Source organism: Nipponia nippon, unplaced genomic scaffold (assembly GCF_047370975.1).
Source record: "Nipponia nippon isolate SJK-2023a ecotype South Korea unplaced genomic scaffold, ASM4737097v1 scaffold_3, whole genome shotgun sequence".
In the NCBI taxonomy this organism is placed as follows: Eukaryota; Metazoa; Chordata; class Aves; order Pelecaniformes; family Threskiornithidae; genus Nipponia; species Nipponia nippon.
The window spans coordinates 123,638,371-123,655,878 of record NW_028262347.1 but is presented as its reverse complement, the minus strand read 5'-3'; the positions used below and the strand labels follow the sequence as shown (position 1 = coordinate 123,655,878).

The 17,508-nt window shown below is 39.1% G+C and overlaps 1 protein-coding gene across 1 annotated transcript in view; it reads left to right on the top strand.

The window, feature by feature from the left end:
- The window catches only part of ADAM12 (ADAM metallopeptidase domain 12), a 186,956-nt gene that overhangs the window by 33,313 nt on the left and 136,135 nt on the right, over window positions 1–17,508 (top strand). Inside the window, exon 3 of the mRNA XM_009475739.2 lies at window positions 15,195–15,268. Coding sequence (XP_009474014.1) covers window positions 15,195–15,268 — 74 coding nt within the window. The remainder of the gene's footprint in view (window positions 1–15,194; window positions 15,269–17,508) is intronic.

Sequence of the window (17,508 nt, the reverse complement as noted above, 5' to 3'; positions counted from 1 at the left end):
CCTTACAGGGCAGCAAGTAAGAGCTCAGTAATGAAGATAATGAGAAAAGGATGTATTTACACGCATCTAGTGAGGAAGGGAAGCTTTGAAGTCTCTCAGCGTGCACCTGAGTTTCAGAAAAGCCAGAGAAACAGCTGCTAATGAGAGAGGTATAGTTGATCCTGACATGGGGCAGGAACCTCTGAGGTCCCACAAGCCACATTTTCTATGATTTGATGTAAAGTGGAGACCATTCTTTCTCCTTTATAAAAACCTGCTTGGCAAACTTTTGCCATCTCTACATTTCAAAGAATAAGATTTGGATTTTTCTGAGTTTTTAAATAACTAAACCTTCATAGGGAACACTTCTGTTTCTTGCCTAGGACGAAGACTTCATTGCCCCATAGCTTTTCTTTCTTTTCTAATTGTTAGTTTTGCACAACTTAGAACCGGACTCTAAAGAATACATAGACAACTAAAACATTAACTATAATCCTGTCTCAACTGGGCAAAGAGAAAATGCCCTAGCAGAAGTTGAGCCTTTTGTTTGTTCTTTTAAATTTTATTATTAATTCAAGGATGAACGCTGAAATCACAGAGGCAGACCAGGATGTCATGGAGGTTGGGATATTTATAACCCAAAGAGTTTTGGTTTAGGGAGGAAGTAGTTACGGCTCTGGAAGAACTTGTTAAATTTTGTGTTGTGCTGCAGAGTTGCCATGTAATCATGGCCAAATCAATTCGCTTCTCCATGCTGTAGTTGCTCACCTGTAAATGGAGATAGTGGCACATCTCTGCCTCATAAGTGCTCGGTTAAAGCAGTGATAGAGACTCTTATGAACATGCAAGACAGTTTTAGAAAACAGCAGATAGCCTGAGGAAATCCTTTCTTTGAGGAATTTTGGAGGTTCAAAAAAGATGGATAAGCCATTGTGTTGAGAGAGATTATGAAAAAATATGGTGTCCATGTGAACTGTTGACTGTGTCCTGTAGTGGCACTTTCCTTATTGCCTCTTTCCAAAGTATACGTTATAAAATATTGTAAACAAAACTTGCATAGGGAAATTAATCTTCTGAAAGCTGGGTGAAGTCTCTTTTGTATATCTTTCTGGATTTTATGGAAAACTTGTTACACAGAAATAATCAGGCTTCACCAGAGGCCCTTCGATGGCTCTCTGGGAGTATAACGCCATGAACAATGCTGGGTGGCAGCAGCAGACTCGTATCTGTGTCATCTGTTACGCTGAGAAGCATCAAAACTTCAAAAGATTTTCAGGAAGGGGGAAGGGAGGAGAGGATTTAACTGCAGTGCATCATAAATAGACCAAATCCTGAGATGACAATTTCAACTGTTTACAATAAGCATGAAGTAATTCAAAACACATTCTGGGACATTCGAGTTGTAAAGTCCTGGTAGAGCACATGGGCTGTGTTGCAGAGCTGTCTTATTTTTAATTAGCAGTGAACAGAGACATAGTGATGGGTTTGGGATTGGTTTTTTTTTTTTTGAAGGATCATCTGAGTGAAAACATGTTCCGTCCAGAGCTGGTTGTGAGTTTTGGTTTTTGTTTGGTTTTGTTTTTGTTTTTTTCTTCCCAATATCTTTTCTGCAGTTTTGTGTCAGTAGCTATGAAGGAAATAGATGGGATGCAGAGCGTGGCGTGTTTGGGGCAGATAATGCTGTGGCTGGCCTATTGTTAGAAATTTTCAGGTGTTCAACAGATTTTTTCGCTCAGTGCTCCTCAGTGATATATCTCTTTTGTGGTTACCAACTTTTCCCAATGCTAAGCTGGAAAATATGATTTTTCTGGTTTCATTTTATCTTTCCTTTTTTTTTTTTGGCTACAAAGGATAGTTGGTTTGTAGTTCTAGGTCTAAAAGGAAGGCTCCTCTGTGTCTAAACGTGAGAATTTTCCCTCAAAAGACAATAAATCTCCAAAGCCAGTGGAAATTCAACAGCATATGGTACACAATTCATCTAGTGCAAATACCTAAATACTCTGTGTATCATAGGCCATCCCTGGGGAAACTGTTGTATTTAAAACCCCATTGGGGTTTAATCCTGGGGGGGAAAAAATACCTCAAACTGAAAAAAGAAACAGAGATTTTGAGACTATTACCAACATTTAAATCAGTGTGTTGTCAGAGCTTTACTGTGTTTGCTCAGGCAAAACCGCATAAAATAGACTTGTCTCAGGCAATCTTTATTATTCTCTCTTACCTGTGCTAATTCACTGGCTGCTGGTATTGGGGCAGGACTCATACAAATAATGGAGTGGCAAGAAGAGGGGGAAACATTGTAAATATAGGCTTGAATGATATGTTAACATAAAGGCACCTGAAAGCTGTCCAGAAAAGCAGACAGTCAGTCTTCTGCCATGATGGGATGCTCTGGTGGCCTGGATTTTGCACAGGCAGATCTTGGAAAGAGGACCGGTTTCATAAAGAACAATTAAAATAAAGTTTGCAGCATATAACTCCACTTGCTCCTCATCTTTTAGCTGCACGAACAACTGCTGCTTTCTTCCATAATGTCAAAGCTACTGTCTGGTCTATTTTCCCCCAGTCCCTATGGGTGTTTGGCTCCAGCATCCACTGGCTGAACTGAAAAATATTCTTGCTCGTTCTGTTTTGCTGCATTGGTCCATGAGACTGAGGTTGGGTAATTGAAACATTTTACGAGCCTTCCGCAGAATTTTCATTTTTCTGTTTTCTAACCCCGTGCAGTCAGTTCAGCAAAGCAACAGGAATATTTTTGTTCCTTTACACTGTGTGGTAGAGCAGCTGAAGGTGACAGTAGACTTCTCTTTATACTTTTATCACATGTTGCAAATGTCTTTGAGATGTTTCTTTCTTTGTTATCTCAAAATACTGTGCTATATTGATTTTTGCTTTTTCTCTAAGGGACTGAAAATTTCAGCAGTAACCCTGAAGCCAACTGAAGTAATTGATTATCTGTTTTTACCTCCTCTTCAGTTATTTACCTCATGCCCTTCAGTGGAGAAAGGGTGTGCTATTTCTAGATGATTTAGTGTAAAGCAGATCTTTGCTGAGCTTTAATATCAATTTATATAACCTTGATACAGGGGTTATTTTTTAGACCCACAAGTTTATCTAATATGTCATGAGAAAGCTTGTTCTAAAAATATCAATTTATAGCTTATTCGTATTGAACCTACGAGTAATAAGAAATGAAACAGATTTTCTATAAGCTCAGTTAGCAATTGAAAATACTTAAGCAAATTATCTACAGGAGGAATTAGATGCATATTGGCCTTCTGTAATCTAGTTAGATATCCTTTAAAATGTATTTTATAATTAATAGAACCATTTTGTTTACAGGTTTTTTTGTATCTATTAATGGTAATGGCATTTTCATCTGTGTTTTGTCTTTGCCTTTGTGGCAAGAAATATGCTGGTCCTTAATACTTTAAATCTCTGGGTATCATTCAGAATAAAACATATGTTTTTGTTCTAGGGAGTACTTTCTTAGATAAGTTTTCTGAGCTTTCCACACTACTTTGTGTCATTTATTTTCTGTGAGAATGTAAATGTATAGATGGGGTATCTGTAAGAAAAGTCTCTTTCTAATTAAGTAGAAAAATGTGAGATGCTGCCCACAGGTTCGCAATATCATTTGCTTTACTAGGAAATCTTCAGATCCTTCTTTCTCTTAGGGCACATTCCAGGATATAAAAATGATTCATGTGTCTTGGAAGTACAGCTTTGGAAAGTTTGTCAAGTTATCTTGAGTAGCCCAAGACTGGGGTGAAATCTCCCCTTCCATTAGTTTAAAAAATATTAATATTTTATCTGTCTTTGTATAACTCATTTGTCATCTTCAAAAGATCATCAGAGACAAATTACAGTTTGAAAGAGTGGAAATTAGATACCGACTCCTCACTTCTGGTTTGCATTCCAGTATTTGTGATGCAAAAGGGAACTCGAATCCAGAAGCACATCTGTGATTGCAATAACAAATTAGCGAAGAAGATTTAATCTGAGCCACATAATATGAAAAGATGTTTAGAGAGAACGAAGTCTGAGCTCAGAGATCTTGGCACAGACCTGGTGCAGTGGAGTGGTGTGATTGGAGGGGAGTGGGAGGGATCTGAAAGTGAAGAACGGCACATGAATTAAGCCAAATAATTAAGTGATTTAAGCATTAATCTAGGCAACCCTCCGAGTTCATTCAGAGAAGCAAAACATATATCATTGCTTCTCTGGAGATTGTTGCATTGTCAAGGATTCAGGTTAGCCAGGACATTTAGACCTACCCTTTACTTGCATTAAAAAAATTCTTAAATTTCTCATTGTCTGAAACTGATTGTATCTTTTTGCCTTTCAATAAGTTTCATTTAGTTGCAATTACTCTGGCTTCAAAATCTTGAAATCAAATGAATTAATGAAAATGGAAAATCAGAGCTCTTTCCTAATTAAGAACTGAGCTTTTCAAGGAATATGAAAGGATTTAATTTAGAGAAAGATGTTTGGAGAGCATGAAATGTGGCTTGAAGGAGATACATGTGCATTTAATATAACTTACTGAGCCCAGCCAGATTTGTATTGATGGGAGACAAAAAGCATCTGAAATCCTCTTTCAGTGATAGAATAATTTATGGCCTTTCTTGAAGCATTCTGAGTTGACTTTCAGTTCAGTGAAATGGGTGGCCATCTCCATTTGCTTCTCAGTGGACACAGTTACTACTGTATTTTTTATTATTTCTTTCCATGTTAGTTAGCTGAACCATGGAAATATTGGGAGAGGGCTGACTATGGTTTTTGTTTTTGCTCTTCAACGGCTTTGTAACTGTATGGATGTGGAGAAACCTCCATCCTGGGACTGTCGCAGTCGCAGAAGGCTCTGAGGATGCAGGTGACACTGAAGGGACATAAGGAGTGGGCAGGTGGCTCAGATAATGCCTATAATCGGCACAGTTCAGAATGGACTTAATTTGCTGTTGGCCCTGAAACACCGTTCTCTTGATCTGCTGCTTCCCCAGCATACATAAATACATTGTGCATACGCTCCCATGTGCAATACATGGAGCTCGTCTGCTTGTGCCCTCCTCAGCGTGCCAGACACTGTGGAGAACATTTTCAGATATAATCTGCAGGACATGTCATTTCTTATCATTGGGAACTTAGAAGTAATTATCATCATAATTCTTATCCCCCACAGTGCACAGCACATTGTGGGTTCCCCACAAATGTGTACAGCAATAATTACGTGCACAGAAGGAGAGAAGAGATGTTTCTAAAGAGGGTCAGGTTTACTGTTCAGCTCCAGCTCTGTTAAAACACAGCGGATGTGTGGGTGGTAAAATGTAGAGCTATTAGATGGGAATACTCACAGGCAGTATGGCAGAACAAAGGGAGTAAGGTGCATAAAATACACTGACAGTGGGTAGCTAGTTTTTGATATAGTCCATGCTTCACCTTGATTTTTTGAGTACATTGGAAGAATATGATGTTGTAATCAAACTTCTAGTGAAAGGAGGTCACAGTCCCCAGTGTCCTTACAAAGCAGAGGAATTTTACTTCTAAAGCTATGCGTAGTTTTAAACCCAAATGGGATCTACTAAATCTACATGGCATAGTCCTCAAAGAAGTTCACATACATTTTAAATTGGCAAATATCAACAGCTGTTCATTCACATTATAATGACCCAAATTGCAAAGGACGGTCTGCAATGAGTTCTGTTCAATAACTAAGACTACCCAGACCCACTGCAATCGCTTCCTAGCTGCCAGCTCTATTAAGTTCTGTTTTGTAACGCTTTACTACAGAACAGGCATGATTGTTTTCTTTGTACAGCCTTCCACAAAGCATTGTTTAAGCAGCACATAATGTATTCCAACAATGAGGTAGTTTTGCTCCCATCTGTTTGATAGCAAAATGAACAGTTGTGATTCATATGTACAATGTAAATACTGTATAATGACTATGGGTTACGGGTTTTTTCATTCCCGTGCCAGGTTTTAGTTCGTTTTTGAGTCAGGGAAAGATTTCTGATGTTGGGCCTGAACTTTTCAGGTGTTAAACATCCGTCTAACATAGTGACCCATCATCGCCCAGCAGTGACAGCAAAAGGCTGCCACGAGCAGACCTGACAGCGCAGTAGGTACTGGGAGGATGAGCTGCCATGTACTTCCCCACCCTCCAAGGCTGTGTGGTATCTAGTCGCCTTTTCTGAATCTAAGACAATGCAGAAACTCCCCCAGAGACTTATGGGGCTGTGGGTATTTCTGTTTTAACCTTTTGGGGCAGCACAGTAAGGAAAAACAATGTATGGGAGGATTTATTTTTTTAACTGGTCTTTTAACCAGATTCTTCAACAAGTCTTTTTTTTTGCTATTAAAAAGACCCTTATATTTACAGGTCTTTCAAAAAGCTAAAATCTGCACAGGGGCAATCAACCTCCTGCCCGACCTCTTTGGCGAGGTCACAGTGTGTCAGAGGACGGGCAGGGCATGGTCTTTCGGGCCGGTTTAGGGAACGGGTTGCGATAGCAAACAACACACCCTTCCATCAGACCCAGATTAAAAAGCACCACAGCTCTTGACCTGCTTCCAAGCTGAGGAGCTACCAATTGTACTGATGGTCTGGGTGGCAAGTCCTGCGCTCCATGAAGTCAGGTTAATACCTGAATGACAAAATTTGGTGACCTTAGATAGCTTTGTGGAGATAGTCCTTCGGAGAGATGGCAGGCAGCACCTTACGTTTGAGATACGTTGCCATAAATGAGTACTGGCTAAAAGCATATGTATTTTTTTATTATTTTTATTAGTTGTTCTTAATACCAAATTGAGTTCACAGTTCGGTGCAGTCATTTCCATTCAGTCAAAACCAGATGTTGTTGCATTTTCCTTTCTTCCTTCCTTTGTGATTCGTGAATGTAACGAATCACCCGCTCCCAGATGCGGAGCAGACTCCTTGCAGGTCATCAGGCACGCAGAGAAGTGTAATAAATACACACCGAATGTTGGTTTATGTTGGTTTGCATCCATCCTGCTGCAAAGATACAGGAAGGGCTTCAATACCTCGCATTGGCTGGTTTGTGTTACAGCACGCATCCTCCTCCCAAACCACATCCTGAAACAGAGGACAGCGGAGCTCACTCCCGATCGGCTTTTTCAAAGTGTTGGCAACACCAGTCCCCTTTTTCATAATTCACTAATGTTTCTTCTCTGAACTTGTTTTTAGGATCTTTGAAAGATTTTTGTTTCAAAGTTTGTCCTGAAAAAGGAGTATTGATTTTGACCTATTTTTAACCAATATAGTTCAGCGGATAATTGGATAGCTGCTTTAAAAACCAAGGCTGCCCTATTTGCTCTGCTTAGATTTAATTAAAAAGAAAGGAAGAATGCATTTTACTTTTCTTTTTTTAATGTATAAAGTTGTGACTTTTCTCTTAATCCCTGTTTAGCTGGCCAAATGCACATAAATATGTTTTAGTGCAACTTCAGTGCCTGATAATGAAAATATGGCGTAAATGTTGAGTTCAGCTTTCAGCTTTCATGCCTGACTTTTTACTGACACCAAATAAGTTCAGAGCATAACAACTCAGCCTCAGAAGATGCAGATTTCTTTAAAACATCAAACTGGTTATTTTGGATTTGCTCCTGGAATATTTGATCCATCATGTTATGACATTTTGAACATGTTTTAGCTACATTATTCTTTAATTTTAAAAAAATGTAAATCGGGAATACCTCACAAAAAGGATCTAGCTAAATTGTAAGCATGCTTTCCCTTTCCCAGAGTAGTCATTAGCTTTGTATTTCTGCATGGAAACCAGGAAACTGTGTGCTAGAGCTGTGTAGTTTTATTGATTTTGGTCTGGCACAATTAACTTCTCAGTTTCCTCTTTCTTGAGCGTTATTTGCTTGAATTTTTAACTCTGGATAGGGATCTTGGGACACCAACAGTGAGCGAGGAACTGTTAATTTTAAAAGCTCTTTACAGGGATTCATAGGAGCTTCAGCAGATGTTGCCAAATCACCTGATGGCCAGAGGCTGGGACTGCCAGTGGCAGAGAGGCAGCACACCTAAACTTTTTTTTTTTTTTTTAAATTTTAATTGAAAATCTTTTTAGCTTATGAAGAGAAGCCTGCTGAATTTGGGTCATTCCCAAGGTTTTCCTGTTGCTCCTGTTTTATGCATGTCACATGAGCTCCATGGTGGAGTTTTCTGTTCCTGTAAGGAAGCCAGGAAAGGGGCAGACGAGCTGCTGCCTTTGCCCTGTCCCTGCTTTAGGGCCTCATGTGCGATGGTTTCTGCTGTGTCTTGTGGTGGGCAGCAGTGTAGGAAGCAGAAAAAGAAGAGGGTGGAAAAGCCTGACTACCTCCAAGCAGCAGATTGATTTGCAATACAAGGAGGTAAGAAAAAGGGAAAAAAAAAAAAAAAGAAAAAAAGCTTTAGATTAGAAATTATGTCTTCCAGATAGAATAATTTGCATCTATTTGTACAGTCAGCAAGAAAGAGAAGAGTATGATCATTCTGTTTTCAAAGACTCTCTTGATTTTAAAGTTGGGGACAAACCTGGAAATTCTTTGGTTTCCTACATTATTGGAGTGGCTCAGCCAATTTGTTAAGGGGCTGTGATTCTTTGCTACGCCATTAAAAATAACCAACTGCAAAACACTCTGTTCTCTTTGTTGCTACTCATTATACACAGCCACAGGGATACATGCTTGTCATTTGACAGTAAGGAAAGCACAGCTGAATTCACTGCCCTGAGGAACTTGCAAAACAATATGAATTAAATGTTTATACTTTTCATGTCCGCATGAAATATCACTTGGGTTTGGAGGTGTTTGCAAGAACATAGCCTCTTGTGTTCACTTCTAAACTAAAGCCAGAAGAAAAGGAAGAAATACTTACTGATTTAAAAGCAATGCATGCAATTTATAGTATTCGTTGCCAATTGTAATTACCTTAACTGTATATACTTTGTAGACAGCTTGCGTTTGTTGGATTGAATTCCAGTTATCATGGTAAAATTCCCTAGGTGGCTTTATTTCTTATAGATTTCCCAGCTTTTCCCTCTTTGTGTGTTAGATAGTAGAGGAGTAGCATCAGCCGGAAGATCTGACACCTATAAACATACCTTTTAGCTTGTGAAGGCACCAACACAGAACGTCAGGGAGTAATAAATAAGGGGGAAAAAAAAGGTATTTTCATATAGATAGCAGAAAATGGCATAGAATTTATCCCTACTGGAAATGATGTACTCTTTCCTCAGTTATGCAATTTCTAATTCCTGATGTTAGCTCTTCAGATAAAAGAAAAAGCATCTAGATTTGTGTGGAATGTAACTATCTGATATATCTCAAAAGTCCTTCATTTCCAGAGCTATGCTTAAGAGATAACATAAACTTATCACCCTCACTTTTTTGTGTTGGAATTTCTGTTTTCAGGAACATAGAGGAGAAAGTAAATAGGGTCTTATCCTTAGAGTAAATGTTGGTGCTTTTTGCACAGTTTAAGACTCTGCATTAAAAAATACTCCCAAATTATCCCGTGGTAGAGTATGTTGACTATCACATCATCGAGTCTGGTTTGACGTGTGTTAATGCTGGGGAAACCAGGTAACCAAAAGGCATCGGTCCTGGTTGGCTCTCTTTGGCCCATTGTGAGTAGATCCTTTCTGCATGAATGAGCTAGGTATTCAGTTTTGTTCTAAGTGCTGAAGTTTCAGAAACATATTCTGGTTTCTCCACATTATGGAGATGTCTCTTCACTATTCCTCTCACTGTTTTCATAAACAAACACCAGTTTGCTTCTGCATCCAACTGCCTTGTATAACACTGTGTTAAGCTACCATCCACAACCACGCACATATCAGAGCCAGGCTGGCTTTGTGGTAGCTGGTCAAAATAAATGACATTCGTCTCTTGCATCTCTATGTTCTCTATGCATCCTATGGGAAATTGTACTTTGTTGCTATGGTCTGGTACAGCGATGACAAGCTTTGTGCAAGGCTGGAGTGGCTTCCAGAATCTCTTCTGTGCTTGTCACTGATGATGTGATTTCTTTTACTTCAAACTAAAGCCCAGGCAACCAATTATTAAATGTGACAGTCTAAGAGTTTTTGCTGCGTTTCTGTTTTTGCTCCATCTTGAAAGTCAGGAGCCTTGTTTCATACAACTAATTGCAATCTATAGTTCTCCTTATAATTTTTTTTACTTACCATCTTGCCAATTTTGACCCATTTCAGACTAGGAGTGTCCCACCAGTGACGCGTCAGGACAGTTCATGCAAACTGTGTCCTGGCATGGGGCAGGCATTTCGTGGGTGTAGGTCAACTTGACCACACATGCAAAGTTGACCCTGTTGCAAAGTTGGCTTTAGCAAAGTTAATAGCAGCTCTGGAGAGACTGGAAACCACTTTGTTGGATTAAACAAACCTGCCTATTTCAGTCTACCATGTTAGGATATAATTTAAAACTTTGAAACTAGAGAAGCAAAATCACCCCTTTTGGTTCTATTTCTTGTGCTGATCTCTATTCTCAAATACTGGATTTGGACATCTGATACAGCTGAAAATGCATTTCTCTTTCCAAATGAATTAATACTGTTATTTTGAGTTTATTTACACTCTTTCCCTTGTCTATAGATATTTCCTTTTATTTCTATTATGTGATTACTAGAATATTTTTTTATTTAAATTTATACGTGCTGGTCTAATTCATGTATCTTAATCCAATAAAATCCTTTATTTTTTACAGAGAGGAATTTGCAAAGATACATGCATTAGGACTGTCCACTTCATCAGTTTTCTGTCTCTTCAAATGTAATAAGAAATGGCTTGAAGTATTCTATCCCAATCTCAACAGGCAGTATCAAGGGAAATGCTCACAGCACTGCAGTGTGATCACAGTGCGTGCCAACTCCACAGCCCAAAGGAAGGGATGATCCAGCAATGATTCAGACTTTTTCCTAGATTACTCTGCAGAAAAATATGCTCAGTGACAACTAGTTTGTGTTCAAATTCCAGAATGGGCATCCCACCAAGGTGAACAAATCTACTCCAAATGGACAGTTACTAGTATTTCAGGCATTAAAACTGTGTTGGTTTTTTTTCCTGAGGCTATCATATCATTATTATTAGAAAGTAGTCCCTGAAAATATGAGGAGTTAAAAATCTGCTACCGAGACTCTGTCTTGGTATTCATGGTGATGTGATAAAACATGAGCAACTAAAGGAAAAAAAAAGTGCTATTGCTATTTTTGAGCTGCTGTTCTTGTAATGCCTTGATGCCTTCACCAGAAGGAAGGTGCCTATTTGCTCACCTCTGTGTTTAGGAGGCATGCCTTTAAAACAGTTTACGTGCTAAGCAGACAAAGACAGGAGGATGAAAACTGTTGCCATGTCCATTTTGCAGAGACAAATTGGAGGAAAAAGGTAGAAAGGGTAAACGATGCACAAAAAGAGTTGAGGTGTAACAGGCTGGCTCAACTGGAGGGTTTTGCTGTTTCCCACAATGAAATGGAGTTGTCCCAGCTAAGACACAAGTCCGTGGTAAAGCTGGGCTCCCAACAGCATCTCCAGGGTCACAGGGGAAGCCCTTAGTCCTCAATCCATCCTTTCTTTTCTCTTTCTGTATGAAGATCAATGTGCTTTAAAAGGGGAAAAAAATAATAGCACTTAAAAAACATGTACCATTACCAGGACATAGTTATTTTAATTCCATTGTAAGAAAACAAGAGAACTGCTCTGACTCAGAAATAGGCTACTGTCTCACCAGCTTCCAGTTGTTCAAGTACTGCTTATTCATTTTTTATCTGCTTTATCAGAGAGAATTCTTGCTTGGCCTTAACTTATTGTTTCACTCATTTCCTTCAGATTATTAAGTTTCACTAATGCCAATTCAGACCAACATCCCTCAGCAAGCAAACAAGCAAGGAGCAAATTAACAGGGGAAATACTTTTCCTTTTCTGCTGATACAATTTGATGTAGATTTTGAAAGTAAATCCTCTAAATAAGAGGGGAAAGTTACAGAGAGCACTACTTCAATCATTCTGAAGTTAGTGCTGCCTCTTAGGATATCAGGGAACAGTTTGTGTTCATTGATGAAATCTTCTCTAGCCACAAAAAAAACATTGCCAAAAAGTAAGCAGCAAATTGTAGTTTAAGAGTAGAAAGAACTAGAAGACATAAGTCTGTAGAGAAAAGAAGGTAGAACCATACAAAATTATTTATTATGGTTTAAATAATGCTTCTCTCATAAGGTTCACTTTACTTTCACATTTGATAATTTTAAAGGGATCAATGTGGGAATAAGTTGTGGTATCAGCATGGAAGTTATTTTTTGTGGTTCTTGAGAAGGGCTTATAACAAGTGGTTCTTTCTGAAATGTTCTGAGCAGAAGAGTATGTGCCCTCACAATGTGCTTTTTCGATTATTCTAAACAGAAAATATAAACCAGCAATCTAATATCTGTATTTATAGTAATTCCCATTTCATCTTGCAACTCAGTTTTGAAAATATTGATTGTAAGGGGAGAGTATTATGGTGCTTCATGAGATTCAAAATGAGCTTTTCAGGTCTTGTAGCAGAACCATGCAAATACCTTAGGGGAGACTTCATCCCCGCTGCAAAAAAAATTAAAGTAAAAGATCTGAGTTCATTTCATAAGTGTATACATTTAAAAAGGGGGAAAAAAACCCACAAACCTAAACCGCCCTTTTTGAATGATATTTATTTCTCTTTCACATTAGAAATGTATCATTTTAAGTACTCATGTGTTTCCAGTCTCCATACCACCCGAGCAGTGTGTAATTTTTACTGTATTTATGCCTATGACTGCTGGTCAGAAAAAGAAAAAGTATAGTATCATCTCTTCCCAGATGCCAAACAAGGAAATGAGCCATTTGTTTGAAAGAAAAATCTATGGTAAAGCAAGAATCTGAACCTGGGTCTCATACAAAGCAGACCAACATCCTAACTGGGGACATTATTGTGCTCGATAATAAGACGTTTCAGCTTTAGGAATTCTCTGAGAGTTGTTTTTGTCTTGTAACAGTCTGTTGTATTCTGCAGCTGCTTTTTTAACTTTACAACTTACTAACATCAACTGACTGTCAAATAAGTACCACTGTGAACTCATGAATAAACATAGTTATCATTTACATATTAACAGAGGGCCTTTAGCTGAAAAGAATCCATTTGTGCTACTGCAATATCTTAATTATTTACTGTGTTGTATTGTAATTAATTGTATTTTACTCTCTCAAAACTCTATAGTATGTATATCTTATGGGGTTTAGAACCAATGCACTGGCATTAAAGTGGTAATCAGTACTGCTTCTAAATATTCATGCCAATAAATGACTCCCATGTGTTTGCTGAATGCCAAGGATAGTTTGAAGCATTTATTTAGCATTCTAGTGGGATCTAGTTTCTGCAAAGTTCACATAGATGCAGAATTTCAGTATTGTTGCTGTTTTGCATGAGGAGAGGGAAAACTTGTTTGAATTTGCACAAGCAGTGGGGCAGGACACTTAGAAGAAAGCAATGGAATCTCAGTCACAATCTGTGCTTAATAATGTCTGAGATCACTGGGGAGTTGTCAGCTATTTTTTATTATAACAAAATTACAATTTTGTTTAGTCTATGACAGCCTCCTCATAATTTCACTTTTTAATAAACATCTACAATTTTCCAAATCGTTTAAAAATCATTGCATTTCGTGGGCGGGGTGCTCTGACTGTCACGCAGTCGGGGCTCCATCAAGGCACCGCTGTAGCAATCTCAAATTCAGACACGTTTCTCAATAAATCAATTAAGTACTATAACCCTAAAATTATCCTGCTGCAGTTGGCTGACATAAATCTTCAGAAAAGCATATTGAATGTACGGAGGAACAACTGATTTATTGAGCTACTGTTGGAATTTCAAAACAAGGAAATACTGTCTCGCAATCCAGTAAGTTTGTTTAATGAAATGTAAGTTAAGTGTAAACAGTCTTAAAATATACGTGAGTTCAGTCTTTTGGATTAAGAGTAACTGGCATATCATAAACTGTGCTTTCTCGTTTGAAGTACAGTTTTGAGAGCCTGTATAGGTGCACTGCCCCTTTCTGCAACCAAGTGTTTGAGCCTCCACTCCCTCCTGCCTCTGAGGGTGAAGGGGATCACCAGACCTTGCTGATGCTCTTTCACAGCTTCCAAAAAAATAAGGGATTTACCTTCAGATGCTTGAGATGAAAAAGAACTTGTTTTATAATCAGGGGAATGGCAATATGAAGACTGCACGCAGTCATGATGGTGCTGAAAATGCAATCCAGATGTCCTGCTCCTTGCTCCATGCTGGAGTGCAACTGGGATTTCCGTGTGCTCTGCTGTTGATGTCTTGTTTAGAAAATTCTCTTAAATGCTTGTATACGTATAAATACTTTGTCTGTTGTTCTCACAGAGATACTTGATAATACTGTTAACCATATTTCTGATTGCTCCAACACCAATTCTTTTTTTTTAAGCTAAAACTTAATTATTCCATATGAAAAGTTTAAAATATATATTAAAATATTTAGCTGTTTATAAGGAAAAAATAGTTCAGCATGACTGTACTTTATGCTTAATTTCCATGATGGTCTTAGGTCACAGGATGTGCAGTTCTACATGTGAATATTTAGCATACTGAGCCCTAAGGGAAAAAGCATTTCTGTCAGAGCCACCCTGCTGACTGTGACCACTGCACTGCAGGTCCGCTCGTAATGCAGGGGCTACTGGTTTTGAACATGGATATCTTAAACTGAAAATGGTCATGCAAAGCCCAAATCTGATTACCTGTACCTCATTTTAAAAAATAGTACAGCAAGATTGAGCATTAATAAGAGATTATATTAGTGTTTAATGTAGTTATGCTATTATACGGAAAGGAAAAACAGAAAATTCAGAACTGTGTGAGATGTCTCCTGGAACTGATGTGTACTGCATCACTATGCTTATCTTCCCAGGCAAGATGGTCTCTGATGTGCAAAGTTGGAAGGGATGCATTTGCTTAAGGGCGCACCACGGTGTCTTGAAGCCCTGGGTGTGAAATCCTACAGCGCCATGCTGCCTGGCGATGCTTGTTTGCACTGAGCTGTGGCTAAAGAGCTGCTCACACCACAAACAATTCTCCTTGTAGCTGCTTGCTCTTCCCGAGCAGGGCCCAGATGGGCTCTTAGTGTGGACTCAGCCAACTCTTTCTTCCTTTTTCAGAATCACCCAGCACTGCTGCAGTTTGTAATACAAGCTGAAAGTAAACATCTAGTCATCAATCTGGAGAGGAACGAGTAAGTACCCTTGTTGCATGTTCACTTTGTACTGGGAGTTCTCAGAGAAGGGTTATAATTTTAAAATTGATGGTTTAAAAGTAACCTGGGGCCAAGTTTGCTACTGGTCGCTTATGGAACAGGCCCCTAAGAAGATAGTTTTGTTCCAGTTTGGATTGTGTGTATTTGCATGCTGCTTATAGGGCAAGAATCTCTGTGGTCATCTGCATTTATGTGGGACTGAAAAGGGACGTGTTGCCTCTTAGTGTTTTCCTGTTGATCATTATTTTTATCTGATTTGGGTTTGTCCTCCTTTCCTGCGGTAAGCCCTTTTATTTACAGCAATGTGGAAAATCCTACAGTCTTTGGATTTTTTTTTGGAGGACTCATCCCTCCTGACACTGCCTGCGACCATGGTTGCCTCCATGCAGTGGCCGTTGGCATCTGCTCAGGGAAGATGAGTCAAGCATTTGGGCGTAACCCCTGCTGGACTTTTAAACGGGAGCTCTCTGGGTTTGTTGGCAAAGGGCTGATGATGGGATGTTTGTATTGTTCACGAGGCCCGTGACCAAAGTTGAGTTTGAGCCCTTATTTGTGGGCTGTAAATACTGCACCTTCTTCCATGTGCTCTTGACAACTCCCGCTCACGTCCCTAAGCTTTCAGAGAGGGATACCAGGGGCTGCTGTAGAGATGGTCCCATGGGCAGAAACCCAGCAGAGTTTTTCACAAAAGGGTACAGAACCACACAGAAATAAAGTCACTTCTCTGGAAGTCCACGATAAGCGGAAACAAAGTCATTGATGTCTTAGTCTACCTTCTCAACTGTTCAACTGCTTTTCCTCTAAGAGCATCTCAAGAATATATTGTGCAAATCCAGAGCAGCACAGCTACGTGCTGCTTGTCAAAGGAAAACCAAAGATGACTCTCAGCTTAAGGAAAACTTTTGATAAATGTTAGCAAGGATCTGTGTGTTCTGTAGGTTTCCCTGCTGTGAAATAAAAGCAGCAGAGGTATTTTTGACTGTAATAGAGAGACCATAGACGTAAGCGGTGCAGCTTTATGTGTTAAGAGGAAGGAATGTGCATGTGAAAGCAAATGTCCAAGGGAGGTCGGGTACATGCTGCCTCAGGCTGGTGATGGACAACTAAAATGGAAAATGATGGGGCACCCCTTTAGTCCCCTGTAGTAAAAGAACGCAAAATGCTTTTTATTTCCAGTCATTTGGATGAAACCTAATATTACCCAGATGTGATAAAATCCAATTCACTTTATTATTCAACACCAGGCCCAAGCCTTGAGCTTTTTTTACATTACTTTTAATGCTCCTTAGTTGTTTATTCCCTATCCTTGAAGGGTATGTAGATCCCCCATGCATAGGTTGCTCTGTTTCAGTAACTGGAGGAGGATTTAATTCCTTTAGTAAACAGGGATTTAACTTTATATTCTCTTAATCTTTGTCAAAGGGTGTGCCTTCCTTCAGGAATGGGAAGTATGCAGCAATTGAGGAAACTATTTACATTCCATGTCAGCGATTAAAAGAACATAAAACTGCTAATACAGGCCTTGCTGAACATACCAAACTCTCTTGTACCTGTAATAAAGTCAGATTTAGAAAATTGTAAGATGCAATCTCCACGTCTTTTAAAAGTAGGACCTGAAAGTACAGTAAATTAACTTTATAAGCGTCTGTCTGACTAACCACATTTGGAGATGTTGAGATCTGCTCCTTAAGACATAGAGTATTTACCAATGATTATTTTCTATTTACCTGTCTTTATGGTGGGGTGTCCACCAGAAGATTTGCATTCTAGAAGAGTTGTTTATGGTGTTCACAACATGAGGTTCGCCATCTTAGCAGGAGCTTCTAGGTAGTATTGTAAAACACTATAAGTAGCCTTGCCTGTGTTTGGGATTTGCAGCATGTGAGGCAGTTCATAGATCCCAAACCACAGAAAAAGTTGGTCGTGGTTTTGCAAAATCATTTCTCCCTTTTCTCCTGTATTACTGACTTTGATTTTCAGAAGAAATAATGGTCTGAGTGTTGCAAGTCCGTGCAGAAGTTGCTTTGGTGGGTGTGTGTGTAGGTCTATTTGTTACCTGTTTCTGTAAATAACAGTGCATCAGTCTGCACGGCTGGTCTGTGCTCCTCAGGGCAAACAATCTCAAGGCCTCTGTGCTTGGCTGTGGAAACTGGTGGTTGCATTTCTTCTGCCTGTAGTGACAGCATTGGGCATGTTGTCACTGGTGTGGAGAGGCGAGT